Source organism: Schistocerca gregaria, chromosome 2, assembly GCF_023897955.1.
Source record: "Schistocerca gregaria isolate iqSchGreg1 chromosome 2, iqSchGreg1.2, whole genome shotgun sequence".
In the NCBI taxonomy this organism is placed as follows: Eukaryota; Metazoa; Arthropoda; class Insecta; order Orthoptera; family Acrididae; genus Schistocerca; species Schistocerca gregaria.
The window spans coordinates 962,927,882-962,944,802 of NC_064921.1; the positions used below are offsets into that span (position 1 = coordinate 962,927,882).

Genomic DNA, 16,921 nt, shown 5'->3' on the forward strand with positions numbered 1-16,921 from the left:
ATTTAGTAGTGGAAACGAAAACAGAAAACTTTCTTTCAATTAAAGCCGTAGATGCAATAGCTAAAGATAAAGTTGCGAAAGACACAGAAAGAAGTAAAACACAAAGAAGGGTTACCAGGTAGATGTGAAACAGCAAAGAAAATCCTTTAACGGTGCAGTTCAAGTAGCCACTAAACCGTGATCTTGAGTTTATAGAAGCGGACTGTAGGAGGCCCAATACTGGTCCGCCATCAATATTCTTCTGCAGCTTCTGCATCGACATGTGTTTGGAGCAAAATCTGAGATATGGAAAGAACCTCAGGAGATGAACTCCACTTTAACACGAGTTCTGTAACAATATAGCCCACTCCCAGACCTTAGTTACCAACGGTGTAAGAAGAGGGAGCGGAGAAAGAAAAGATCAAGGAAGGGGACGAGGAAGACTGAAAAATGCACACCACAGTGGTACAGCATCACGAGTGTTGCCCAGGAAAGACATTCTTCAATAGATACCACAGAAAGAAACGATTATGATTCTATAGACACTGCCTGTGCGAGGATTGTAGAAAGTGACTACGAATAATCTCTCGCTAAGTATTTGAACCACACCAGTATACACTCGTGCATAAAAAAATCACAACAGCAAGAAGGAGTTGTGCGACAGAAAAAAAGGTAGTAAGCGAGTTTCTACATGTGAAACGTGATGTCTGTTCAAATTTCGCACCAACTGCATAAGAGAGTCGCTAGTAGCCCCAGTATGAGGACACAAATAGGTTTGCCATAAATTCACGCTGCAACGGACGGGAACTTTAGTTACCTTTGTGATTGGATATAGTGAGTTGGTGTTAGCTAAGGATGCCTTTAGGGTGAGAAAGACGCCATTATCAACTTGTCACTGAGCTTGAATGAGATCGCGTAATAGGGCTACAAGAAGCTGGACGTTCCTTCTCCGATACTGCAGAAAGACTTGGCAGAAATGTAGCCACTGTACAAGATTGCTGGCAACGGTGATCATGGAATATACGGTCGCAAGAGGACCGGACTCTGGATGGCTACCTGGCACTACCGAGAGGGAACACCATCGTGTTCGACGTACGGCTCTGGCACATCGTAGTGCAACTGCAGCGGCAATTTGAGCAGCAGTTGGTACCACAGTGACGCAACGAACTGTTACAAATCAGTTACTTGAAGGACAACCCTGAAACAGACGCCTGTAGTGTGATTTCAGCGGTGCGAAGCGAGAACTCATTGGAAGGCAGGGTGGAGGTCTGTTGTGTTTGCTGATGAAAGCTGGTTCTGCCTCGGTGCCAGTGATCATCCTGTTTTGATTATAAGGAAGACAGTTGAGGGCCGCAACCAACCTGTTTGCATGCTAGATGCAGTGGACCACTACCACTCACTCTGACTGCAAATTTATACATCTGTCTGTGATTAGATCTGGTGTGCTGCTACTCACGAACAGCATTCCAGGGGATGTTTTCCAACAGGATAACGCTCGCCCTCATACCGCTGTTAAAACCCAACATGCTCCCGAGAGTGTCGACATGTTGCCTTGGCTTGCTCGATCACCAGGTCTGTCTCCAGTAGAGCACATATGTGACATCACCGGACGACAACTCCAGAATCACCCCCAAACAGCGTTAACCGTCCCTGTATTGACCTACAGTACCAAGAGCAGAGACACGGAATTCCATCCCACCAACTGACATACGGCTCCTTGAGAACACAATGCAGGCTCGGCTTGATGCTTGCATGCAACATCCTGGCGGTTAGACCTGTTATTAACTTACCAGCATTTCACATTTGTAATGGCTTATCTCGCGCTTACGTTAACCTCTGATCTTGGAAGGTTCATCGCTTACATATGTTACCTAGACAAATGTATTCCCAAAATTTTATTACTCTGTATTAATTGTCTTTTGGTGTTGCCATTTTTTTCTGTCAGTATATTTTCGTTTTCATTTTTCATTTTATTTACTATGTACGTATTTTTATCGAAGTGCTAGTTCTGATTAATCACTCACGTATCGTTGTCTTATAGATAACATGTATTGCACTATGTACATCATCAGTTGTACTAAAAAAGTATTCAAAATGCAGCGCAGTAAATAAAATGTTTGCGCACTTGTATGTGTTTTACTCGTAAAAATTTTAAGATAAAAGGAGTATAAGTATTTTTAATATATTATTAAAAAAGAATAATGCAGTGGCACTACAATATCTAACCACACTTACAACTATGCACTGACTAACACGACATTAGGAAAAAAATCTGATGTTTCGATAGTAACTCACATAATTTATAAATAACCATTTAACTCTGGCAGTCATTTAGTCAGTTTGCTTCAGAAAGCGCACTTATAAGTTGTACTCTCAGCCCCTCAATTAATTGTACAAATGATTCATCGGACGTGAAACTAACTAACTAAGTCTTGTTAATCTAATTAATCTCATCACACTCTACGTCAATGCACCTGCCGATGGCAGTATGCTTCCGAAACACGTCGTGATGATAAATATTGTGAGGCGTCGGCCTCGTCTTGGCCTTCTCCACACATTTTTTACTCAATGTGCAACTATATTACGTGTAAACAATTCAATTCCAGTTTTAATGGTGACATGAAACATGTCGATGGGTGCTTTAGTTCATATAATCTTGATTATAACCTTCTTTAGCTTGTTTTTAGCACTACATTTTTTTCTGTCTAACGTTTCTGCATATGGGTCAATTCCTGGAGCTACTTGTGGGGTCCCCTGAAGTCGCGGTTCTCACGGGTCTGACGCAGATGGGACTTCATTACATCCCTTCAACAGGCGACCTCTGGGCGAGACACGAAGAGTCTGTCGCTCACCGGATCATGGCTAAGTTGGTTATAGCTGAAAGAGAAATGGACGTTTTGTTCTGGCTCCGGCAAAACACAGTTCGCACAAATAGCGTACCTGAGCACGGGGGCAGGGCGAGGAGAGCTGACTTCAAGTGCAAACAAACATTCTACCGGGAGGCAGCGGGACACCACTCGATAATCACAACAATATCGTATCTAGCGTTGTTGTTGTTGTTGTTGTCTTCAGTCCTGAGACTGGTTTGATGCAGCTCTCCATGCTACTCTATCCTGTGCAAGCTGCTTCATCTCCCAGTACCTACTGCAACCTACATCCTTCTGAATCTGCTTAGTGTACTCATCTCTCGGTCTCCCTCTACGATTTTTACCCTCCACACTGCCCTCCAATGCTAAATTTGTGATCCCTTGATGCCTCAAAACATGTCCTACCAACCGATCCCTTCTTCTAGTCAAGTTGTGCCACAAACTTCTCTTCTCCCCAATCCTATTCAATACCTCCTCATTAGTTACGTGCTCTATCCACCTTATCTTCAGTATTCTTCTGTAGCACCACATTTCGAAAGCTTCTATTCTCTTCTTGTCCAAACTAGTTATCGTCCATGTTTCACTTACATACATGGCTACACTCCAAACAAATACTTTCAGAAACGACTTCCTGATACATAAATCGATATTCGATGTTAACAAATTTCTCTTCTTCAGAAACGCTTTCCTTGCCATTGCCAGTCTACATTTTATATCCTCTCTACTTCGACCATCATCAGTTATTTTACTTCCTAAATAGCAAAACTCCTTTACTACTTTAAGTGTCTCATTTCCTAATCTAATTCCCTCAGCATCACCCGATTTAATTTGACTACATTCCATTATTCTCGTTTTGCTTTTGTTAATGTTCATCTTATATCCTCCTTTCAAGACACTGTCCATTCCATTCAACTGCTCTTCCAAGTCCTTTGCCGTCTCTGACAGAATTACAATGTCATCGGCGAACCTCAAAGTTTTTACTTCGTCTCCATGAATTTTAATACCTACTCCAAATTTTTCTTTCGTTTCCTTTACTGCTTGCTCAATATACAGATTGAATAACATCGGGGAGAGGCTACAACCCTGTCTCACTCCTTTCCCAACCACTGCTTCCCTTTCATGCCCCTCGACTCTTATGACTGCCATCTGGTTTCTGTACAAATTATAAATAGCCTTTCGCTCCCTGTATTTTACCCCTGCCAACTTTAGAATTTGAAAAAGAGTATTCCAGTCAACATTGTCAAAAGCTTTTTCTAAGTCTACAAATGCTAGAAACGTAGGTTTGCCTTTTCTTAATCTTTCTTCTAAGATAAGTCGTAAGGTCAGTATTGCCTCACGTGTTCCAACATTTCGACCGAATCCAAACTGATCCTCCCCGAGGTCTGCATCTACCAGTTTTTCCATTCGTCTGTAAAGAATTCGCGTTAGTATTTTGCAGCCGTGGCTTATTAAACTGATAGTTCGGTAATTTTCACATCTGTCAGCACCTGCTTTCTTTGGGATTGGAATTATTATATTCTTCTTGAAGTCTGAGGGTATTTCGCTTGTCTCATACATCTTGCTCACCAGCTAATAGAGTTTTGTCAGGACTGGTTGTCCCAAGGCCGTCAGTAGTTCTAATGGAATGTTGTCTACTCCGGGGGTCTTGTTTCGACTCAGGTCTTTCAGTGCTCTGTCAAACTCTTCACGCAGTATCGTATCTCCCATTTCGTCTTCATCTACATCCTCTTCCATTTCCATAATATTGTCCTCAAGTACATCGCCCTTGTATAAACCTTCTATATACTCCTTCCACCTTTCTGCCTTCCCTTCTTTGCTTAGAACTGGGCTGCCATCTGAGCTCTTGATGTTCATACAAGTGGTTCTCTTATCATCAAAGGTCTCTTTAATTTTCCTGTAGGCAGTATCTATCTTACCCCTAGTGAGATAAGCTTCTACATCCTTACATTTGTCCTCTAGCCATCCCTGTTTAGCCAATTTGCACTTCCTGTCGATCTCATTTTTGAGACGTTTGTACTCAGAGTGTTCCATGAGAATGAAGACATTTAAAATTTTCCGTTCCCGTCTCCAGAAATCTTACGAGCACGGCGAACGACCACCACGCTCTGGGAATCGGGCCAGCCGGTTGCTGCTTCGTGCAGAAGGTGCTGATTGGTTAGTCCAAAGTTAACACTTAGTGGGAGGCAAAGGTTCAAGATAATTTGCTCCAAGTGAAGGGCGTTTCGGGACTGCCCTACGATTGGCCGCGAGGGAGAAACGTGAGCTTTGCCCCAAGTTTAGATCGGAAGCCAGGGACACAAGGACTGGCGGTGGTGGTGGTGGTGGTGGTTAGTGTTTAACGTCCCGTCGACAACGAGATCATTAGAGACGGAGCACAAGCTCGGGTTAGCGAAGGATTGGGAAGGAAATCGGCCGTGCCCTTTTTAAAGGAACCATCACGGCATTTGCCTGAAACGATTTAGGGAAATCACGGAAAACCTAAATCAGGATGGCCGGAGACAGGATTGAACCGTCGTCCTCCCGAATGCGAGTCCAGTGTGCTAACCACTGCGCCACCTCGCTCGGTGAGGACCGGCCTATAGTATTCCGGGGACGGCAAATGAATTAGCCGTTCGTGTTCTGAGTCTTAAAACTTATTTTTTTCTTTCGGGAGGGCGTCCGCCCCGATGGCGCGCGGAGTCTGCAAGCATCGTCACTGTAGCTGGCAATCCTGTCCACACCTAATGCGACACTCCGGCAGAGTTCAGCGGCGCATCGTCGGCCGCCACGCACGCAGTCAAACGGTCATAAGACGGCACTACAATGCGAGAGACTGGCGCAGGAGCGAAGAATAATTTGGAGGGGGATGTTTTTGATAGAACGGTTGAATTCACGGCGATTCCTGGTATCTGAGTAGTGTGCAAATTAAAGGGCGCAGCACGAGCATTCTTATTCTACGCTCACGCTCATAAATTAAGAATAATTGCAGAATGTGGTGCCACACAAGGTGGCACTGCACAGAACTGGCGCTAATAGCATAGGCACACAGGGAGCACACACTACACAGATCTGTAAGTCCACGGTATCGGTGATAAGTTGAGAAAACCGTCCCGAAACATATGTGCTACATAACGCCACTGCTCCCTGCGCATGTACCCCGGCATCAGTATGGGATATGATCACCATGCACACGTACACAGGCCGCACAACGGGCTGGCGTACTCTGGATCGGGTGGTCGAGCATCTGCTGGGGTATAGCCTCTCATTCTTGCACCAGTGCCTGTCGGAGCTTCTGAAGTGTCGTAGGGGTTTGAAGACGCGATACGTCGACCGAGGGCATCCCAGACGTGATCGATGGGGTTTATGTCTGTAGGACAGGCAGGCCACTCCATTCGCCTGACATCTTCTGTTTCAGGGTACTCCTCCACGATGGCAGCTCGGTGGGGCCGTGCGTTATCATCCAAAGGAGGACGCTGGGACCCACTGCACCCCCGAAAAGGCGGACATACTGGTGCAAAATGACGTCCCGATGGATCTGACCTGTTACAGTTCCTTTGTCAAAGATATGCAGGGGTGTACGTGCACCAATCATAATCCCACCCCACACCATCAAACCACGACCTCAATACAGCTCCCTTTTAAGGACATTAAAGGGTTAGTATCTGGTTCCTGGTTCACGCCAGATGCAAACCCGTCGAGAATCACCGTTCAGACAATACCTGGACTCGTCCGCGAACGTAACCTAGGACCACTGTTCCAATGACCATGTACTGTGTTCTCGACGCCAGGATTTATGGGCTCTCCTGTGACCAGGGGTCAGTGGAATGCACCTTGCAGGTCTCCGGGCGAATAAATCATGTCTGTTCAGTCGTCTGTAGACTGTGTGTCTGGAGACAACTGTTCCAGTGGCTGCGGTAAGGTCCCGAGCGAGGATACCTGCCGTAATCCGTGGCCGTCTGCTGGCACTGATGGTGAGATATCGGTCTTCTTGTGGTGTTGTACGCTGTGGACGTTCCATACTGTAGCTCCTAGGCAAGTTTCCTATCTGCTGGAATCGTTGCCATAATCTTGAGATTACACATTGTGGCATACGGAGGGCCCGTGCTACGACCTGCTGTGTTTGACCAGCCTCCAGTCGCCCTAGTATTCTACCCTCATAACGTCATCAATACATGTTCTTTGAGCTATTTTCAACACACAGTCACCATTAGTAAGTCTGGAAACGTATTCACACTTACTCGCTGCACCGTACTCTGACGTGCACCAACGCACCTCTGCGTATGTGGACTGCTGCCAGCGCCACCGTGCGACAACCGCAGGTCAAATGCACCGCATGGTCGTAACCCGAGGTGATTTAAACCCGCAAATCGCCCACCAGAGCGTTGTTTCACCATGTATCAGCATTATCCTTCATTTATGAGCATGAGTGTATTTCTTTACTTCTGAGGATAACGGGTCGAATAATCACTGATGTTATTAATTAATAGTGGAGATGATAAACGTCGATGTCCTCCTTTTTCATAACATCCCGATTGTCAGCATTCCCCTTTCTTTTCTTGTACTCAGTTGACAATTTATAAACTTTAATGCAGTACCGCTGGTTTAGTGACTGACATTTGGATATTAATTGTCCAGCGACTTCCGCTAGTGATGGGCCTGTATTATTCTGCATTAATTCATTTTTGTTTTATTGTCAGATCATTAATTTCACTTATTGTCTCATTGAATAAATTACATCTTGCCAGATCAACACTACTGGACATTGAAATTGCTACACCACGAAGCTGACGTGCTACAGACGCGAAATTTAACCGACAGGTAGAATATGCTGTGATATGCAAATGATTAGCTTTTCAGAGTATTCACACAAGGTTCGCACCGGTGGCGACACCTACAACGTGATGACATGAGGAAAGTTTCCAACCGATTTCTCATACAAAAACAGCAGTTGACCGGCGTTGCCTGGTGAAACGTTGTTGTGATACCTCGGGTAAGGAGGAGAAATGCGTGCCATCACGCTTCCGACCATAACAAAGATCGGAATGTACCATATCGCGATTGCGGTTTATCGTATCGCGACATTGCTGCTCGCGTTGGTCGAGATCCAATGACTGTTAGCAGAATATAGAATCGCTGGGTTCAGGAGGGTAATACGGAACGCCGTGCTGGATCCCAACGGCCTCGTATCACTAGCAGTCGAGATGACAGGCATCTTATCCACATGGCTGTAACCGATCGTGCAGCCACGTCTCGATCCCTGAGTCAACAGATGGGGACGTTTTCAAAACAACCATCTGCACGAACAGTTCGACGTAGTTTGCAGCAGCATGGACTATCAGCTCGGAGATCATGGCTGCAGCTTACCCTTGACGCTGCATCACAGACAGGAGCGCCTGCGATGGTGCACTCAACGACGAACCTGGGTGTACGAATGGCAAAACGTCATTTTTTCGGATGAATCCAGGTTCTGTTTACAGCATGACGATGGCCACATCCGTGTTTGGCGACATCGCGGTGGACGCACATTCGAAGCGTGTATTTGTCATCGCCATACTGGCGTATCACCTGGCATGATGATATGGGGTCCCATTAGTTACACGTCTCAGTCACCTCTTGATCGAATTGACGGCACTTTAAACAGTGGACGTTACATTTAAGATGTGTTACGACCGTGGCTCTAACCTTCGTTTGATCCATGCAAAACCCTACATTTCAGCAGGATAGTGCACAACTGCATGTTGCAGGTCGTGCACGGGCCTTTGTGGATGCAGAAAATGTTCGACTCTTGCCTTGGCCAACTCATTCTAAAGATCTCTCACCAACTGAAAGCGTTTGGTCAATGATGGCCGAGCAACTGGCTCGTCACAATACGCCAGTCACTACTCTTGGTGAACTGTGGTATCGTGTTGAAGCTGCATGGGCAGCTGTACCTGTACACGCCATCCAAGCTGTGTTTGACTCAATGCCCAGGCGTATCAAGGTCGTTATTACGGCGAGAGGTGGTTGCTCTGGGTACTGATATCTCAGGATCTATGCACCCAAATTGCGTGAAAATGTAATCACATGTCAGTTCTAGTACGAGGTGCATTCAAGTTCTAAGGCCTCCGATTTTTTTTTCTAATTAACTACTCACTCGAAATCGATGAAACTGGCGTTACTTCTCGAAGTAATCCCCCTGCAGACGTACACATCTTTCACAACGCTGATGCCATGATTCCATGGCAGCGGCGAATGCTTCTTTAGGAGTCTGTCTTGACCACTGGAAAATCGCTGAGGCAATAGCAGCACGGGTGGTGAATGTGAGGCCACGGAGAGTGTCTTTCATTGTTGAAAAAAGCCAAAAGTCGCTAGGAGCCAGGTCAGGTGAGTAGGGAGCATGAGGAATCACTTCAAAGTTGTTATCACGAAGAAACTGTTGCGTAACGTTAGCTCGATGTGCGGGTGCGTTGTCTTGCTGAAGCAGCACACGCACAGTCCTTCCCGGACGTTTTTGTTGCAGTGCAGGAAGGAATTTGTTCTTCAAAACATTTCCTAGGATGCACCTGTTACCGTAGTGCCCTTCGGATCGCAATGGGTAAGGATTACGCCCTCGCTGTCATAGACACCATCAGTTTTTCAGTACTGGCGGTGACCCGAAATTTTTTTGGTGCTTCCATTGAGCCGATGGCGCTTTGTTTCTGGACTGAAAAATGGCATCCACGTCTCATGCATTGTCACAACCGACGAAAAGAAAGTCCCATTCATGCTGTCGTTGCGCGTCAACATTGCTTGGCAGCATACCACACTGGCAGCAATGTGGTCGTCTGTCAGCATTCGTGGCACCCACCTGGATGACACTTTTCGCATTTTCAGGTCGCCATGCAAGATTGTGTGTACAGAACCCACAGAAATGCCAACTCTGGAGGCGATCTGTTCAACAGTCATTCGGCGATCCCCCAAAACAATTCTCTCCACTTTCTCGATCATGTCGTCAGACCGGCTTGTGCGAGCCCGAGGTTGTTTCGGTTTGTTGTCACACGATGTTCTGCTTCATTAAACTGTCGCACCCACGAACGCACTTTCGACACATCCGTAACTCCATCACCACATGTCTCCTTCAACTGTCGATGAATTTCAGTTGGTTTCACACCACGCAAATTCAGAAAACGAATGATTGCACGCTGTTAAAGTAAGGAAAACATCGCCATTTTAAGTATTTAAAACAGTTCTCATTCTCGCCGCTGGCGGTAAAATTCCATCTGCCGTACGGTGCTGCCATCTCTGGGACGTATTGACAGTGAACGCGGCCTCGTTTTAAAACGATGGGCATGTTTCTATCTCTTTCCAGTCCGGAGAAAAAATCGGAGGCCTTAAAACTTGAATGCACCTCGTATAATATATTTCTCCAATGAATACCCGTTCATCCTCTGCATTTCTTCTTGGTGTAGCAATTTTAATGGCCAGTAGTGTATTTATTAGCACTGCATGTTTCGGCAGCACGCTGCCATCATCAGGTGACCTCAACCAATCGCATACAACACGGATAAATTTAAGGAACGTAATAGTGCATTGTCATACTGTTTGCTATCTGAAGCACGTGTTCGTATGTCTGAGCCTACGTGACGGATGGCGTGTGTGTCCGCAGAGGGCAAGACGGAGTACCTGGAGGTGTTCTCGGCGCCGGTGGGCGCGCAGCTGCTGGTAAACGTGGTGCTGTTCGCGCTGACGGCGCGCTGCTGCTGGCGCGTCAAGGCCGACCTGGAGCGAATGGCGCCCGCCGCCCCCACCAAGAGGAAGTACCGCGCGGACCTCGCCAAGTACGTACGCAGCCCCAGCAGCCCCTACTCATTCACAAACCCTAAGAGCCCAGAACGTAAATGGTGCTGTAGTCATCGCTCTGAGGACCGGTTTCATATAACTCCCCTGTGCAAACCTCTTCATCTCTGCATAACCACTGCATCCCCCATCCTTTTGTACCTGCATTCTGTGTTCGTCTCCTTCCACAGTTTTCAATCCCTACACTGTCTTCCTTTGCCAAATTAGCTACTCCTTAAAGCCTCAGGATGGATCCCACGACTGACTTTTTGTTACATTCCCGTTGTGGCATAAACCTCCTTTCTCCCTGTTGTGTACATAGTTCCACGTAGTCAGCGCGTACACAACTTTCCCACTAGAGCGCGACCCACTAAGCACAACAGCGCAGGCGCAGCGCTCGTCCGTCTCCGCACTACGAGATGGCGCTGTCTTAGAGACGGACCAGATTCTGCATCCGCCGATCCGCGTATTAATATGTAACGCAGCCAATGAGATCGCTGCTAACGTCGAACCTTTTCTCCTCACGGATCACAGTCCCGCAGTGATACCTGAGCGCTCCAGGTATTATATCGAGTGTATAGACCTCCGATTAGTTAGTCTGCCTTAGTCTGCATTTGTCTGTACCAGTCTATAGCCAAGTTTCAGTCTGCACCTAATAAGATTATCATATTCCTGTACATACCCATGACGATATATGTATAAACACTTTGTTAAGTATCAGAGATATGTGAGAATGAGATTAACGTACCAAGACCAAAAGAACTTCAGAGTGTCAATTGTAAATAGCATCCAGAACCAAGTTAAGTTATTTTTATGCTTGTTATTATTTTAATAAATGTGTGTGAAAATTAATCAAGTTCTGTTTAAAGTTGGTCACTGTCAATCTACTACTCTAAGCATGCAAGTGGCATTTCTATCGTCTGACCAAATGGCAGAAGATAAACACGCCACGATAAGACCATGAGACATATTGCTGACACTCGCCTACTTCGTTACAGCGACAAGTCAAATAATCTGATGGTGTGTGTACTGAAGGTCTTACAGTATGCACACCACACTCCTCAATTTGAGTCGTTTGTTATCTGATCTACCCATCTTCTATACAGCAATCTTATGAACGAGGGGGGTTCAGTAAGGAATCTGCAAAATATTTTTTTTTCGGCCAGTTTAGTTTGAGAAACGATTAATTTATTGTGGAACACATGGAGTATTCCCTCTTCAGCCCCCATAGTTTCATGAAGTTCTGATAGGTGGCAGCGCTACACGTAGCCTTCAAAATGTCTGACATTGAGTTTCTTTTGACGGTAAACCAAACCACCGAACAAAAGCACGGTGAATCGTCGGATGAGGCGTCTGTCGTAATCGCAACAAAGTCACGCAAACCTGTCCGATCTCCCACGAGTAAGCGTGCCGCACACAGCTGTGACTCCTCCAACGTTGTAACGTGCGAACCCTCTCATTCGAGGTGATCGACGCATCACAAACACCTCGCTGCACACCTGGATGTCTATGTTGGTTGTGCACCCGAGAGAAGCCTACAAAACTGCACTGAACTTTTCTTCCTCACCATTCTACAGCCCGGATCTCGGACCTTCCGAGTTCCATTAGTTTGGCCCAAGGAAGGATGCACCCCGCGGGAAGCTGTACGTGGATGATGGGGAGGTTGGTTATTGGTGCAGTAAGACGTTCACTCCTACGTCGACCACTAGGGTGATACCATGTAATGTGGCGCAAGGCCGTCGTATTGAAAGGAGATTATGTTGAAAAATAGGGTTTTGTAGCCTAAAGAGTATGCAATAATATGGTTATTGGAATGCATGTAGAATCCAGAATACAACTAAACTGCTAAAAAAATGTGTTGCATTGTTTATGGAACACGCCTTGTAGACCCACATTTAAGAAGCTTCTCTTCTTATCTTATCTTAGAATAAAGCGCCTAATCGAAGCAGGGTTTTAGTAAATAATGTACGTTCGTAACGGTATCAATCTCTTTCTGTTCCTTTTCTTGTCCACTCTCGAACGGGATTCGAAAAGAACGTTTACGATTTCGTAAGAATTCTACTCGCTCTTGCTTTATTATGAGTGACCTTTATGTTTAATCTGTTCTTGTGACAAACCCAAACAGGTTAGCAACATTCACAAGAGCAATCAGAGTGGAATCCTTGTGAAACCGCTATGTGCATCGACCAGTGAATATAGATAACGGAGAAAAGAACAGCAATCGATCGCGAAATCCATCGTTTTATTACAGCAGCTCTAGATTTTGACTACCACATATTCATCTTCAGCGCATATAAACAGATAAGATTAATCCAAAACGCCACGTAGTTAACAATATTGGTTGATGTAGAGCATACAGAAATCTAGCATGCTTTGGGCTACCGTCAGTTGTTGTTGTTATATACACTGAAGATGACTATGTAATATTTTAAATCTAGAGCTGGTGTTATAAAATGACGGATTTCGTGATCGGTTGCTCCTCTTTTCTCCATTGTCTGTTCAGCAGACTCTTGTGTCTTTGAATCTGCACTACACTTTTCCAGAATTTTCTCATTTAATGTAAGCTGGTCATTTGCTGTTACCAGTGCTCTACTCTAAAGCTGACATACTGCCTCCTCTACTATAGTTAAGACTCTTATAGAGGCATGTATTCACCAATACTTTCCTGAACAGAAAAGAAAGTAAATTGTAACGCTAGCAGCTACCGTTGCAGTGGTACGTAAAGCACCCACCAGCACTCCATCGAATTGAAGTGTTTATTGAATTCCACGTCCGGAAATGTCGCTGGCAAAATTATCATGGAGGTAGTTCTTGTCTAGGATTTATATTTAGCTGACATCTGTAATTACCCTTAGAAGTTGAATCAAAACTTTTTACGTGTAAGTACTTCCACAATGTTGTAAAAATATTTAGAGTTTCTTATACAGGGACTACCACAGGCTGGGAGCTACTAGATGACGTCATAATAGTCACTGGGTCCATCCAGGAGCAACACATCCGAAATTTAAGATAGCCATTTAATAAACTTAGTGAGTAAAATTAAACGTAATTCTTTTCATAAGAGATTTCAATACCTCTGCCATATACTGACCAGAAATGTTCTGAACTCACATCAGCTCATATAGAAGGATAACATCCCTGCGAAGAGAGTTCTTGAAGCTAAAAAAAGTGTCTGAAGTCCTCTCCGTGTCTGGACACATTTACGCCAATAGATGTTCCGCTGCTCTGTATAGGCGTTGTGCTGTCACGTAAGGCACCCGACGGCACAGAACAACTGATTTCATATGTGTCTAACAAAGGTACATGTGAATTACAGCCACAGGCTGTTATTTATGGTAACAGTATCAATAAATCCTGTGTTTTCATACACACAACAAAATCCCACCAAACCACAGGTGACAACCTAACCTAACCTGACAAGCAGTTAATTTCGCTTTTGGCTCTGAAGCGAACCTATTTATTAAGACAGCACAACAGTTTCTGCAGTGAGTGGTCTTTCTGAGCAATCACCACTCAATAGGTCAATGTCCACGACCTGACGCATGTACTAATGCGTTCTAATAGCCGACCGCGGTGGTCCTACGGTTCTAGGCGTTGCAGTCCGGAACCGCGGGACTGCTACGGTCGCAGGTTCGAATCCTGCCTCGGGCATGGATGTGTGTGATGTCCTTAGGTTAGATAGGTTTAAGTAGTTCTAAGTTCTAGGGGACTGATGACCTAATATGTTAAGTCCCATAGTGCTCAGAGCCATTTGAACCATTTTTGCGTCCTAATCATGAGTTCAATAAGCAAGAGGCATTCTGTTTTCATCTCGATTGGAACATTAGGGTCAAGACAGACCAACAGATATGGCAAGAAAGTGAAGTCCTGTGCTGTTATAAATACACATGATCTAGTGTCAATCACAGAAAAAACTTCCTGGCTACGCGGCCATTTAATCTTATAAAATACTTAAAATGCTAAAATACCATGCCCTGAGGAAGTTCACTGCAAGACGACCGAAACGTCGTTTATTGTAGGATCTTAAGTTTTTTTTAAGATGGCACAGCAATACATCGAGAAGAACTGCGATGAGATCCTGTGTTATTGTTAGCTCAGAAACACGGAGAGGTACAATATATCCAGTCGCCATTTCTTTCTTTTCCTGCATTGAGACGTGTTTATCACTAATCTTTCAGCCATGTGCATTAAGTGCACCTGTTTATTGTCCGTGACTGTAATGAGAGTATGGAGAGTGCAGTGTCATGTTTGTGTTGCCGATTGCGAAGATACACAAGAAGAGGGCGAAAGCTGCTGCCGATACAAAGACTAACTCTTCTCAAAGGATTCCGAGAACACCGTTATGCTTAACATCGCCATGTCCTCTATAGCCAGCCTTGCCAAAATATTTGAAATTTAACGTAAGCCATTAATGCAATAACACTGGGAATGAGAAACTTTACGTCATCGACTCTTCTTCCCTCGCAGACCAGATGGTGACTATCACTGGGTCCAGGCAACAGGATGCAAAGTGACCATCGTCGGATCGAGTCTCAGGATAAAAGCATGCAATGTGCAGCTATATGTGGTTTATTCCCATGATCTTATAAACAGTGCAATAATGTGTGACCTATGTGATTCGTGTTTCAAAAAAATACCAATAACGCTCAGCAGTTTCGAATGTTCTTACTTCTCCTTTCGTAGTTACATCTAGTTCAATGTCCTTAGCCGTAGGAACTTTGACTTTTGCTTTCAAGACGTCTGTGATTCGAGGCTCGTTTGCATAGCCTCTTCCTGAAGCCGTGGTTAGGTCTTAACTTCGTGCTGTGCGATACATTCTCGAACTGCACTCTAGCAGTCCCTCAAAGAAATTCGAAACTCATGCAAAGGAATTACTAGCAAGTTAAAGTTTTGACTCGATTCGTCAAGTGTGTGTGTAGATGGCTCAAGCTTCAAGAGTACTGGCCACGTAATACAAGCATCCGAGCTTGAGTCCCGGCCTAGCAAGCAGGTCTTAACAAATGATTAACCAGTAAGCTTGATTTATCGAACAAAACTGTCGGAAGTGTATCTACAATACTCCAAGAGTTGCTTCCTCCGTCCATGCTTGCATTAAAGTCGCTGCGTTTTCTCTTTTTACCCCAAGCATAATGTAAATCAGTCTTCAAAAGCTGTCGCCTTGACCTTTTCCTGGGAGATGGTGGCGGGGGGGGGGGGGGGGGGGGGGGGGGCGGGATGAAGCAGAACTAATGCTCTCTCTTTCAGTTAATGCAGAAGTTTTCACAAATATTTTTAAAATCTTTTTACGGATTCGTTCGGTGACTTAGGGCGCAATTCAAGTTTACTTCCGGCTCAAACCTTTCCTGGTAATTTTTTTTTCTAATTAGAGCACACTAGACATTCGCGTGACTGTGCATTTTACGACGACACTCACGACTCTCTCTTGGATGCCATTTGGGATTCGCGTTTAATTAAGAGAGAGCTGGACTAAGAGGAGATAAGCAATAGTGGAACTAGCAGGGGAGCGCTAGCCCCGTCAAACCTTAATACGACTGCGTCGCCGAATCCAGGGAAATCCCCAGGCAACAGTACCGTACCGTGAAGGGGAAGTCCCTCTGCAGTGCTGTACGGTGTCAGAACAAGCGTGCTCAATACTGGGTAGAAAGGGTAGATGTCGTTCGTTAGCTAACGATGCTTCACTGTAAGATTGACAGCTACTCAACTGTCTAAGTACTGTGAAAATTGTCTGTACTATCTGTACTACGACTTCGAGCTAAGCTTTCCTAGATCATCCCTAACAACGAACCTGTTCAGACGCCCCAGATACTGGACAGTGGTGTCACTTGCCTAAAATACATGGTCTGGTTCATGTATAGTAATAAGAGAAAGTACGATACCGAATTTTATTGTGATGAAGAGACTACTTCAGTTCCGAGTACACTAGTTACAAAATTACCTTACACTAACTGAGTACGCGGCGTTCACCTGCTATGTATTTATTCCAGTTCTATTACTCCATTTCCTCCTCCCGCTCTCTCGCTCTCTTTGCTCATCTCCTCTGCCCTCCTCTCTGTCCAGTTCCTTCTTTTCCCTTCTTCTCTGTCGATCTGCTCCACCTCCTACGCTCTGTCAACCTCTTCCTGCACCTCTGTCTACCCCTATGCTACTCCCCTCCTTCGCTGCCCATTTCTTCCTCTTCCCTTTCTATGTTCTCTTCACCCTCTCTCTGTCAATCTCCTCCTCTACCCTTTCAGTGTCCATCTACTTCTCCTCCTCTCGCTGTCCTTCCCTCATACGTCCTGAACCAGTATTAGGGCCGGCCG

At 45.2% G+C, this 16,921-nt stretch overlaps 1 protein-coding gene across 1 annotated transcript in view; it reads left to right on the forward strand.

The window, feature by feature from the left end:
- The window catches only part of LOC126335447 (G-protein coupled receptor Mth-like), a 682,281-nt gene that overhangs the window by 547,658 nt on the left and 117,702 nt on the right, over positions 1-16,921 (forward strand). Inside the window, exon 6 of the mRNA XM_049998739.1 lies at positions 10,450-10,621. Coding sequence (XP_049854696.1) covers positions 10,450-10,621 — 172 coding nt within the window. The remainder of the gene's footprint in view (positions 1-10,449; positions 10,622-16,921) is intronic.